The following is a 12001-nucleotide window of genomic DNA, read 5'->3' as shown; positions in this document are numbered from 1 at the left end:
TGTGTCACTGTCAACTGATGTGGGCCCAGATTATTCAGATGCCTGTGCATGTGAAAAATGTACTTACTGGCTTTGTAACCAAGTGATTTAGAAACCCACGAAAGGCTCAAGGTTTTAAAGTGCACTGCTCTGTACATAAGATCCAGAGCAAACAATATTGTCTTTGTTCTGCCTCAATAATAGAGCAAGATTCTTCATGGCAGCCCAACCACATCATAGATTAAAAGAAAAAAGCACCCTCCATTCCTGGCTATACGCTGTGCTCCATAGATTCTGCTACCACAGCCACCATGACCATACCAAGAAAAAATTACTCCCTCACCCAAAAAAACAGTCAAGCTCACTGGTTATCAGATGGTCTTTTATTGAAATATTTTCTCTCGTTGCTTCTTAGCTCTGGAAAATGGAGAGAAATTATCAGTCACGATGGGGAACATATTTCCACAAAAAATTTTCACCCTCTAAGACAGAGGCAACAAAAAGCCCAGCTACCCCCCACGCTAACAAAACAGGGGGAAATGCAATGTCACTTACAGCTGGACATTCCACAGCACCACTGTTGATGTCATCAATGATGTCATGAGGGTGGCGCCCATCCACATTGCAGCCCACAGACTGTGCAGTACCCAGGATCTCTTTAATAGTTCCTACATTAAAAGGAGAAGCCTCAGTCTCTTGCAACTATTTGAGGGGCAAAGGGAAAAACGATGGCTTAATGCCTCCCACTGGGTGGTGATGGTGCACATCTTTAATCCAGCACTTGGGAGGCCAGTCTGGTTTACAGAACTAGTTCCAGAGCAGCCAGGGATACACAGAAAAGTCGGTGTAAATAACTTACCAGAAAGTTCTCTGGCCAAAGACCTGTGTCGCATCTGCCGGGCAATGTTGACGATCTCGTCAAAAGTGATATTTCCGCTGTGTTTAACTGTGGAAAAGAAAGCACAAGGGTCGTTTTGCTATTTAAAAAAGCAAATGTGCCATCTTGACAAGATCATTTTATTTTCTATGTCTAGCTGTCCCCATGCTTTCGGCACAGAGTCATCCACATGGAGGACAACCCTGTTTCCTAAAGCTGGGGCTTACTATCAGCTCACCACTGGATTGCACCAGCCAACAGTACTGGTCAGGTGCAGTGGCGGGTGGCTGAGGCAGAGTCAAGTTCCCCAGCAGCCCAACACAACCTCAGGTACAGCAAAAAAGCAGCGTCAACCAACCCAAGGGCGTTACTCTACACTCCTGCACCCGAGTCAGAGCAAAGAGTTTTAAAGCAAAAAAAGCAGCAAACACTGGAGGAGAAACCAGAAAAGTGCAATCAACTCACTGTTCTTCTGCTTCTTCCTGTCTCTTGGTGGCTCCTTGAGGGCTTTGATGATCAGGGCAGAGGCAGAGGGCACCACCTCAATCTACGAGAAATTCGTTATGAACACAGTGCAGGAACCCTTCAATACCAGTACTGCCACTGAAGTATATGTCAACAGGGCCTGGGAGATAGCTCAGTGTTAACAGTACTTCCTACCCAGCCTGACCACTTGAGTTTAATCCTAATCCCTGGGCCCCACAAGGCGGAATCCTACACCCTGCTACCTACCACCTTCCCAGAAGCCTTCCCGCGAAGATAAGATTGATTCACCAGAAGAGTGAGATCCCATGACTTTCCAAGGTTACCCCCTCAGCCTTCCCCCACACCAAGCAATGTAAATACCTGGGCCTGTCTATTCTGGATGGTCAGTTTCACTGTAATCCTCAGGCCTTTCCAGTCACCGGTTGCCTTGGCAATATCATCACCAACTTTTTTCGGAGACTGTAAAAAGAACATTAAAGTTGAAGGCTTAGCCTTTAAACTCACGCTTGCCAGCACTCGAGCCCTCATCACTCCAACTGCCCGAAGAGCTGATGGATACAGCTGTGACAGGGTCACCTGCAGAGCTTTAACGCTAGGCTCCCATGGGTTGGTTACCCAAGGAGGGCGCTCCCTTAAAAAAATCACACGGGCGAGCAGCGGGTTTTAACCAGCCACTCACCGACTCCACTGCTCCTGCTAGGAACAAAGTCACCAAGCACATGGTAACGCCTCAGCCTCTTTGAACCCGCCTGATGATTGCCGCAACTGTGCCGTGGCACGAGCTATATACCCGTGTTATTTCAGCTTTCCTTCAAAATTTTTAGAATCAAAACGGGGCTGAAGCGGACCCGGGTTCGAGCCCCAGCACCCACATGGTAGGGGGCCAACAGGCACACACACAGAAAAAATGCAGTCTGCCCTCATGTTAAATAAAAGCACAGCTGTTGGCAGCGCCGACTTACCAGACCCAGGGGGCCGATCTTGGGGGCCAAGGCGGATGTAGCGCCGACCTCACCTCCGGTGCACCTCAGATACACTGAGAAAAAGCACAATCAGACCTTTCGCCGAACGCGCCGGGCCGGAGGCCGCCCTGCCGTCGGGCCGCAGCCATCCGGGGGCCAGGCCTTACCCAAGGCGCACAGGCAGCAAGGGCGGCGGTGCTTCCTCCCCGTCTACACACGAGGAAGCCGAGGCCCAAGGGAGGCAGCCCCGCAGCCCCGGGGCCAGGCCCGGGACAGCCAGCACGCGGCGGGGAAAGCTCCACCCGCAGCCCGGGCGCGGCGAAGGCACGCACCGACTTTGATCTCGTTGGGGTCGAACTTGGGCGGCATGGTGGAGGCGGCTGGTGTCGGATGAACCCGGATTCGGGACGACCGAAGAAAGTTGCACCGTTGCCCCCTCCGAGCCGAAAACCGAAAAGACGGTCGTCACCCCGCCCACACCGGATATAGGCACAAAAGCTCGGCTCTCGCGATAACCGCTGGCTCCGCCCCACGTCGGGGTGACGCCCTCGCCGCCCTGTTTATTGTGGGCAGGCGTTTGCGGCAGAGGACTGGAGAGCCGTATTCATGGGTGAGCTAGGGAATTCGGAAGGGGTGGATGTTCCAGCACCTTCCCCGGGAACTGTCAGAGTAGAAGGGTCTTCTACCAGAGACCCTGCTTCCTGATGTATTCCACGTTCCCTTATCATGAGGATGACTCTGGAGTCCCAGGGCCCCGCCCCTCCCCTGAGGAATCCGCATCTGACTTGCGGGACCCCAGTACCAATGCTACCCTAGTAGCCTTCTTACCCATTTGTAGTGTGTGCATGTTAGTTATACGAGCAAACTATTCGGGTCTAAACCACATTCTTAATTCTGCGATTCTTTGGTTTCTAGAGTCCCGACACTGTCATCCTGAGCTGCATGACTTTATGAGATTCAGAGTTTCTGTCCTAACTTCCTATGTTTGAAAAAGACCCGACTGCAGGTCGCCTCACTGGTGCCTGTGTCTGCATCTATGACCAACGCTTCAGAGTGATTAGCCTACCTTGAGGTCCACCCCAACATCGGAACATCGGCAAAGGACCTTTCCGTCCACAAAGCCAGGTCAGCCACTGGCCAGCTCTGCCAGGGGAGGATGGGTGTGGTTCTCCCGACCAAGCTACACCACCAGGGAGGTTCAAACCAGATTTGAAAGAACCCTTGCTGGGAATGACCAGGGAAGAGGACTTGGTGTGTGTTTTGGAGAGAATTTGGAAATCTGGACTTGGAGTAAAGAGAAGAGGGAGGGCTAACCATTAGCGAGCAGAAGGGAAGTCATCGGTAAGGGATGGAGGAGGGCTCTTTTACATCATTCTTCCGGAGTGCCAGCAGGTGAGTGAGGAAGGAGCTGGCTTTGCAGGCCTGACAGCCTATACACACCCAGGAATGGAGACCTGAAATCTCTAAGGACCAGGGATGTGTCTTCAACTGCAAGACTCCTCTAGCCTTTTCTCCCTGGCCCCTGTGATAGTCCCTGAATCTGTTTGGCATGTGTGTGGTGCACTCTGTCAGAGTCTATGACATGGCCCTGACATACATGAAATGACTGAGCCCCACTGAACCCAACAGTGGCAACATTGCTCCATCTTATGTCTGAGGAAATAGGCTCTGACCCAAAGCGACAGAGCTGATGTCTTAGATGTCGAAGCCTATGCTTTTGTTAGCTACACGCTTCCTCTCAATGAATGCTTCCTTCCTGTCTCTGGCCCTTACACAGCAGTGGAAGTTCTAGATTCTGGGCCAGCTATGAGCACCCAGCTTCTGAGCTCGGGTTAACTTTGCTGAACTGTGAAATCCAGGGAGCTGTGCAAACTGCACAGAGTCAGGGCTTGAAGGACAAGCACCCCAGATGGTTGTGTAACCACCTGTAACCCAGGTTGTGTAGCCAGATCAGTGGACACAGGGCTGGAGTGAGGATCAAATGGATAATAGCTTCAAGGGTGGGAAGGTTCCTGAGATTCATAACTCTCTTTAATCTTGACACAGTTGAGTTTCCCCCCAAGTCGTGGCTACTTCCAGGTTAGTCTTGCTGACAGCTTCATCAGCTGAGTCTGGCAAGAGTCCTCAGAGAACATCCCTGGAAGGTCTGGGGGAATCTTCCCTAAGGTGGGAAAATAGCTCCATACTAGAGGGTGATGCCAACGCCTCCCAGAGGGTCAGTGGCAGGTGAGCCCAAAGCCAGGGCACCTGGCCTGCGTTTATGTTCCTTCCACCATATTCTGTGTTTATTGCCTTGTCAACAAAGAACAAAATGTTGAGCGCTGCTTTGTGGGCTCAGGGACCGACTGAATGAGGCAGATAGCCCTGTCCGCAGGGAACTCTGGCCAGCTGGCCAACTGCATCTCCGAACTGCCCGCCTGCAGTGTCAGATACAGGTGCCCTGGCCAGCTGCATCTCCCAGCTGCCCGCCTGCAGTGTCAGATACAGGTGCCCTGGCCAGCTGCATCTCCCACTGCCCATCTGCAGTGTCAGGTACAGTGTGCACTGGCCAGCTGCATCTCCCACTGCCCGCCTGCAGTGTCGGGTACAGTGTGCACTGGCCAGCTGCATCTCCCACTGCCCGCCTGCAGTGTCGGGTACAGTGTGCACTGGCCAGCTGCATCTCTGAGCTGCCCACCTGCAGTGTCAGGTACAGTGTGCACTGGCCAGCTGCATCTCTGAGCTGCCCGCCTGCAGTGTCAGATACAGTGCCCTGGCCAGCTGCATCTCTGAGCTGCCCGCCTGCAGTGTCAGATACAGTGCCCTGGCCAGCTGCATCTCCCACTGCCCGCCTGCAGTGTCAGATACAGGTGCACTGGCCAGCTGCATCTCCCAGCTGCCCGCCTGCAGTGTCAGATACAGGTGCACAGGCCAGCTGCATCTCTGAGCTGCCCGCCTGCAGTGTCAGGTACAGTGTACACTGGCCAGCTGCATCTCCCAGCTGCCCGCCTGCCTTGTCAGATACAGGTGCACAGGCCAGCTGCATCTCTGAGCTGCCCGCCTGCAGTGTCAGATACAGGTGCACAGGCCAGCTGCATCTCTGAGCTGCCCGCCTGCAGTGTCAGATACAGGTGCACAGGCCAGCTGCATCTCTGAGCTGCCCGCCTGCAGTGTCAGATACAGGTGCACAGGCCAGCTGCATCTCTGAGCTGCCCGCCTGCAGTGTCAGATACAGGTGCACAGGCCAGCTGCATCTCTGAACTGCCTGCCTGTAGTGTCAGGTACAGTGCAGGTTCCCAGGTGCTGACTTCTGTCTTGTGCTCCAGTGTCCAGAACTCACACAGGAAGATGCCCCTCTTCTTTCGGAAGCGGAAACCCAGTGAGGAGGCTCGGAAGCGCCTGGAGTACCAGATGTGTCTGGTAAGGCAGGTTTATTGTCTCTCCCTCCTAGGCCTCCATGTCTCTAGGGGTACTTGCTCCTTCCCTCTGCCTTCCCTCCCCTGGGAGTGCCCTTTCTCACAAGCTGAGTGTGTGTTGGCTTTTTTTTCCCTGCTGGACCTCAGACTGGGCCACCTGCCAAAAGGACCAGTAAAAGCAGGCTGTGGCTGTGTCCCTCCCAGCTCCTTATACCTGTGTTTCTTTCCTACTTTCTCCATCCCACAAGTATGTTTTGCCAGAGTGCTTTTTTTGTTGTTGTTTGTGTGTTTTGATTTGGGGAACTGGGTGTGGCTCATACCTGAAAATTCCAGCACTTGGGAGTCTGAGGCAAGAAGATTGCCACAGATTCAAAGCTAGCCATCCAGAACCCACATGGCAGCTCACAACTATCTGTAACTCCAGTTCCAGGGGATCTGACACCTTCATACAAACATAACATGTAAGCAAAACACCAGTGCGCATAAAATAAGAATAAATAAATCATTAAAAAGTGGGGTCTTTTTTTAGATTTTATTTATTTGCATACAGTGTTCTGTCTGCGTGTTTGACTGCACACCAGAACAGGGCAACTGATCTCATTATTGGTGGTTGTGAACCACCATGTGGTTGCTGGGAATTGAACTCAGGACCTCTGGATGAATAGCGGGTACTCTTAACTTCTGAGCCATTTTCCAGCCATAAAAAGTGTTTTGTTTTCAAAAAAAAAGAACCTCCGAGGTGCAAAACAAAGCCAAACCAAATTACCACTTATTTTAGGAGAAGCTAAACACCATGAATATGAAATGCTCACAGATTCAACAGAACTTTCGTTAACATACAGGACTTGAAGATTCTTTCTGTGGAGTTGGGGGGGGTAAGGAGTTGAGACAGAGTTTCTCTCTGTAGACCAGGCTGGCCTCTAACTCAGAGATCTGCCTACCTCTGCACCTGAGTGCTGGAATTAAAGACGTGCACCACCACACCCAGGAGACGTGAAAACTTTTTTAAAGCCTTTCTCTCGAACCTATGCAGAGAGCTAATTCTTGCAGAGCGCATACAGGAGGATCAGGAGTTGGAGGCCAGCTTTGTCTACATGATGAGTTTGAAGCTGCCTGAGACCTTGTCTCAAAAACCAATTTAAGGGGGGCTGGAGAGATGGCTCAGAGGTTAAGAGCATTGCCTGCTCTTCCAAAGGTCCTGAGTTCAATTCCCAGCAACCACATGGTGGCTGTAACTCCAGTTCTCGGGGATCTGATGCCTCTTCTGACCTCTGCCAGCATCAGGCATGCATGAGGTGCATACATATAAAATCAATAAATATTTAAAAAAAGCAATTTAACTTAAAAATGTCTTTTTTCCTTAGGCAAAAGAAGCTGGGGCAGATGACATTCTTGACATCTCTAAATGTGAACTCTCTGAGGTAAAGTAAGGGTGTGTAAGAGCTGTGAATTTAATCTGTCCTGTGTCCTTGAGGAGAGCAGTTGAGGCAGCTGGCAGGTGGGGAGGCTCTGACCCTTCTTTGTCTCGTCTTAGATTCCATTTGGGGCTTTTGCAACGTGCAAAGTTCTGCAGAAAAAGGTAAGCAGAGTCGTTGTTCAGAAAACCACTTACTGAGTGTCTGCTTGAGGGAAACTACATGGACGTAGAGGAGCCGCTGTCCTCACACAGCCTCCTTCCTGCTCTCTGGCCCGCCGTGGAGATTGTCACTATTAGAGCAGGCTCTGGGATTGGACCACTCTGAGATGCTCCTGGCTCTGATTTTCATAGCCTCGTGACTTAGATAACTTCCTTACACGCTCACACCTCTCTTTCTTTTATTAACTTTTAGCATTTTATGTGCGTATGTATTTTGCCTGGATGTCTATTTGTATCACATGCATGTGCGCTGCCTGGGGAGGCAGGAAGCCCAGCTGGAACTGGAGTTATAGACAGTTGTGAGCTACCTGTAGATCCTGGGAATCAAACCTAGGTGCTCTTAACTGCAAAGCAATCTCCAGCCCACACTCCAATTTCTCCATCTGTGGAAGGAAGAAGACATTTATAGCTAGCTGTCTCATGGTGTGTGAGTGATAGAGAGGGGAGTCTGCCAGTCACACAGCGCGGTTACTACCTCCCCCAGTATTTCATAGAGAGGACACTCGGTGCGTTCTTGCCATCCTCAGAGTTAGAAGGGGGTGAAAGCCTTTCTAGAAGATCATGCCAGGCTTTGCATACAGGTGGATACGTACACACCGTCAGAGCTGGACCCGGAATGGTGAAACATGTTCCTGCCAATAGTGTAGTGAAATTCTTCTGAGATACCAAAGCTGGAGTCAATGTCTAACAAGAATAGCCATGGTTGGCACAGTCTGAGTAGTGGACCCCATGATAACCCAGGCTAAAACGCTTTCACCACGTGGCTTGCTTATTGCCATGGCAGCCCTTGGAGAAAGGCACTTAGTGCTCTGTTTTCTAGGAAACGTTAGAACCAGGAAAGGCTAAGCAGGATAGCTGACCCCTTCTAAGGATATAAGATAGAATTAGACCCCCAAACTCCCCCCCCCCCCCCCCCCCCGTATCTGGAGTCCAGTTCAAAAGAGCCCATGACTCTAACAGCTCCCCCTTGTGGTCTGGTTGAGCAAAGATGCATGGGGCGCAGCATGGCAGCCTAGTGCTGGGGCCAAGCCGCTGACCTCACCCTTGGCCTTCCCTGCGTGCTGCTCTCCTGGAACCCGACATTTCTCTCCTCTCTTCTCAGGTGTTGATCGTGCATACGAACCATCTCACGTCCCTGCTTCCCAAATCCTGCAGCCTCTTGAGCCTTGCCACCATCAAGGTACTGGGCCCTCTCTAGGCACCGGGGACTCTGGTGCTCCAGGTGGCAGCTGAGCCTCCACACCCTCCTTGGGTCTTCTCTGTTAAAATATGCCGAAAGATCCTCACAGAATGGTCACCGTGGTGTCTGAACTGTGTGGTTTCTAAGCACTCCTGGGTGTTGTTGGTAAAGAGAACCCAGCCCCAGCACCTGCCCTCCGAGGCTTCCACTCCCATCTGCTCCTAAACTCAAGCCAAGTCAGCAGAAAGGAGGACATCCTGCTCTGTCCCAGCGTTCCCTCATTAGCTCCAGCAGGTGGGCTTGGAGTGGCTCTGTTCTAGGTGATTGTGTTTTAGGATCTGGTTTCACTATGCAGTCCCAGCTGGCTGTGCAGTCCAGGCTGGCCTCAGACTCAGAGTCCCTCTATTGCCTGGGTCCTGGAATTAAAAGTGTATGCCCCCACACATACTGCTTGGTGCTTCTAAGAGATTTACTCATTTTTACCTTATGTTTATCATCGTTTGCCTAGATGATAAATAGATAGATAGATAGATAGATGATAGATAGGTAGGTAGATAGATAGATAGATAGATAGATAGATAGATAGATAGATGATAGGTAGGTAGATAGATGATAGGTAGGTAGATTGATAGATAGATGATAGATAGATAGTCAGATAGGTAGGTAGGTAGATGATAGGTAGGTAGATAGATAGATAGATGATAGATAGGTAGGTAGATAGAAAGATAGATGATAGATAGGTAGGTAAATAGATGGTAGGTAGGTAGATGATAGGTAGATAGATAGATGATAGATAGGTAAGTAGATAGATGATAGGTAGATAGATAGATAGATAGATAGATAGATAGATAGATAGATAGATAGATAGATAGTGCACCACAAGCATGCAGTGCCTAAGCAAGTCAGAAGACGGCATCAGGAGCTGGAGTTGTAGGCTCTTGTGAGCTGTCCAGTGTGGATGCTGGGAACCAAACTTGGGTCCCCTGCAAGAGCAGCTCTTAACTGCCTAGCCGTCTCCACCCTCACTCCATGCTTTTCTGTTGTCGTCTTTGTGCTAATTTTTATTTTAGCGTGTGTGTGTGTGTGCGTGTATGTGTGTGTGATCAATATGCCCAGGCCCTCACACATACTGATGACGTGCCCTGCCACTGAGTCACACCCCAGCCCATGTGTAACTTCTGTATTCTGTAAAAAGAGAACACGTAAATCAGACGTGGTATAGCTGCACATGTCTGCAGTCCTGAGCACTGGCGAAGAGGTTGAGGCAAAAGAATTGACTAGCCTGGGCTACACTGTAGGAGCCTGCCTCTAGACCCTGAAAGGAAAACAAGACTATGAGCTGGAGCGCTGGTGGAGCTGGGTGTGCTGGCACGCGCCTTCAGTCGCAGCAGAGCAGGCCGAGTCTACCCAGGTTACATAGTGCGAGACCTTGTCTCAGGAAAGGGGGGAGGGCGTGGTGGTGCACACTCCCAGCAGAGGCAGGTGGATCTCTGTAGGCCAGACTGGTCCACTGAGTGAATTCCCAGACAGCCAGGACTATGTAGAGAAACACTATCTCAAAAAGAAAAAAAGTGAAAAAGATTATGAGGCAGGATGCTGAATGAACGGCAGGCAGGAGGAAGGGTTGTTGTGGGTGTCTGAGTCCTTTGTATGATCGAAGAGAGAGGGTCACTATGGGATTAAATAAGGCCTTGCAGGCAGCAAGGAGGGCCAGCCACACTGAAGATGATTTAGTGACGGTCACACAAAAGTTGTTTCTTAGGGTAAAACAAGTTCCTTATACCAAACCTGGACCTAATCTACACTTCTGGAAGGAGCACCACACCCTTGCGTTTTCCGTCCTCACCATGCACTGTTTGCAGAACTCACTGTTTGCAAGACAGTCAGGTGTGCTGGGGCCATCGTGTAACTAACGTCGCTAAGGCTGTGAAGGTTCAGAGAAACAACTCTGAACTGCAGTCACTGCCTTCCACATGATTCCTTCAGAGAAACAACTAAACAGCAGTCACTGTCTTTCACATGATTCCTTCAGAGAAACAACAGCAGTCACTGTCGTCCACATGATTCCTTCAGGTCCAAGTGCTTCCAGAAAACAACTCTCGTTCTGGTGTTTCCCCTAGATACAAAGACTCTGTTAGAGTTCCTGCTACAGGTTGTTACCGGGGTATGAGGAGACCTCGTCATCTTCAGCTGTTCTGGATTCTGCGTTTCTGGGGCCTGACAGACCTGTTTGTTCTGTAGGTTCTGGATCTCCATGACAACCAGCTGACAGCCCTTCCTGATGACATGGGGCAGCTGACAGCCCTACAGGTAAGGCTGGAGGACGCGGGCTTCTGTAACGCTGGGACGTTCTGATGTGTTGTCGCGGTGGCCTCGGCTGCACTGTGCTGGGCACCGGCGCTGCCCTTCCCATTGCAGCCTGGCTGTGAGGGGCTCTCCACCAGGACTTGGCATGTACTTCATGGTGGTAGTTCATGGCTTCACAGCTTTAACTGCTCCTCCCCAAAAAACAAACACCTAGGGGGTTTCCATCTTAAAGACAGATTCCAGAGACTGTAGAGCTGCCTCGAAAAGTACCCTGGTTAGGTTCCCTGCACCTACATGGCAGCTCACAGCTGTCTGTAACTCCAGTTTCAGGGGGCCCGATGCCCTCTTCTGGCCTCCACAGGTATTGCATACACATGGTACCTGAGTTTGCTTTTGTTTTTTTGGTCTTCTGAAACAAGGTTTTTCTGTGTAATAGCCCTAGCTGTCCTGGAACTCTATAGACCAGGCTGGCCTTGAACTCACAGAGATCCGCCTGCTTCTGCCTCCCCAGTGCTGTGATTAAAGGCGTGCGCCACTATCACCTGGCGATGCATAAGTTTTTATATGCTATTATTATTTTTTTTAATCTCCAGCCCCTTTATATGTTATTTTTAAAGCACAAATTCTGTACTCTCTGGCTCCCTGGTCCTTTGTGGGTAGCTGTGCCTGCACTGGCTGAGTGCTTTATTTGGGGCTAGCCTGAGCTATGCCTCCCCATTGCTCAACACTAGATCACCATATCCTAACCCTCCCTGCCTCACTGAGCCCTTGACAGCCTGTCTGCCGCCACATTGGTTCATACTATCCCTGGGCATTCTGCGGCTAATAGAGATGGTGAAGCCTCAATTAGGAGTGTGTTCAAGAACTTAGCTTGGCTCTCTTGAACACATAACTTCTGTAAAACTCAGTTTTCTCATCCCTTAGATGGGACCATAACAGCGCGTGCCTCCCTCTCAGGGCTGTAGGAGGAAATAAAGGCAGGTCTGTTCTGTGCCTGGGTGATGCAGGTTAAGCCTGCACTCTTACCCTGTAGGCTTCTCATGTCGTTTCCTTCCTTAGGTACTGAATGTGGAAAGGAACCAACTGATGCATCTCCCGCGCTCTGTAGGGAACCTGCTTCAGCTCCAGACCCTCAACGTGAAAGGTGGGTACACACCTTCAGGATCAGGCCAGCTCTCT

The 12001-nt window shown here is 50.7% G+C and overlaps 2 protein-coding genes and 1 non-coding gene across 6 annotated transcripts in view; 1 reads left to right on the top strand and 2 right to left on the bottom strand.

The window, feature by feature from the left end:
* Positions 1–340: 340 nt before the first annotated feature.
* Positions 341–2797, bottom strand: Rpl12 (ribosomal protein L12). The gene is made up of 7 exons (XM_075985900.1): positions 2637–2797; positions 2305–2378; positions 1703–1801; positions 1322–1403; positions 839–925; positions 535–647; positions 341–396 (listed from the first exon to the last, which is right to left on the bottom strand). The coding sequence occupies exons 1-7, from the start codon at positions 2671–2673 to the stop codon at positions 391–393; spliced, it is 498 nt and encodes a 165-aa protein (XP_075842015.1). The 5' UTR covers positions 2674–2797; the 3' UTR covers positions 341–390.
* On the bottom strand, positions 1012–1140 carry LOC142858028 (small nucleolar RNA SNORA65). Its single transcript, XR_012911922.1, has one exon. It is a non-coding gene; the product is annotated as a small nucleolar RNA SNORA65 (small nucleolar RNA).
* A 13-nt stretch (positions 2798–2810) lies between the features above and the next one.
* Positions 2811–12001, top strand: part of Lrsam1 (leucine rich repeat and sterile alpha motif containing 1) — a 35038-nt gene continuing 25847 nt past the window's right edge. For 2 of the 4 annotated variants that reach the window (XM_075985899.1, XM_075985897.1), the window contains exons 1-8: positions 2811–2914; positions 3220–3429; positions 5610–5703; positions 7064–7120; positions 7234–7278; positions 8438–8515; positions 10757–10825; positions 11882–11966. In XM_075985899.1, coding sequence (XP_075842014.1) covers positions 5632–5703; positions 7064–7120; positions 7234–7278; positions 8438–8515; positions 10757–10825; positions 11882–11966 — 406 coding nt within the window. In that variant the 5' untranslated portion in view covers positions 2811–2914; positions 3220–3429; positions 5610–5631. Of the gene's footprint in view, positions 2915–3219; positions 3697–5609; positions 5704–7063; positions 7121–7233; positions 7279–8437; positions 8516–10756; positions 10826–11881; positions 11967–12001 lie in introns of all 4 variants that reach the window. The other 2 variants (XM_075985898.1, XM_075985896.1) reach the window with 1 other exon arrangement.

Source organism: Microtus pennsylvanicus, chromosome 9 (assembly GCF_037038515.1).
Source record: "Microtus pennsylvanicus isolate mMicPen1 chromosome 9, mMicPen1.hap1, whole genome shotgun sequence".
Classification (NCBI taxonomy): Eukaryota; Metazoa; Chordata; class Mammalia; order Rodentia; family Cricetidae; genus Microtus; species Microtus pennsylvanicus.
This window is presented reverse-complemented; position numbering and strand designations above follow the sequence as displayed.

Bases quoted from the DNA above. Each gene is read 5' to 3' on its own strand.
- Rpl12 (XM_075985900.1), bottom strand. From the start codon at position 2,673: ATGCCGCCCAAGTTCGACCCCAACGAGATCAAAGTCG. The intron at 926-1,321 runs GTGAGTTGATTG...TCTTTTCCACAG, and splicing joins CAGGAAGAAGCAGAAGAACA to TTAAACACAGCGGAAATATC. The intron at 648-838 runs GTAAGTTATTTA...CTTTTAATGTAG, and splicing joins TTTGGCCAGAGAACTTTCTG to GAACTATTAAAGAGATCCTG.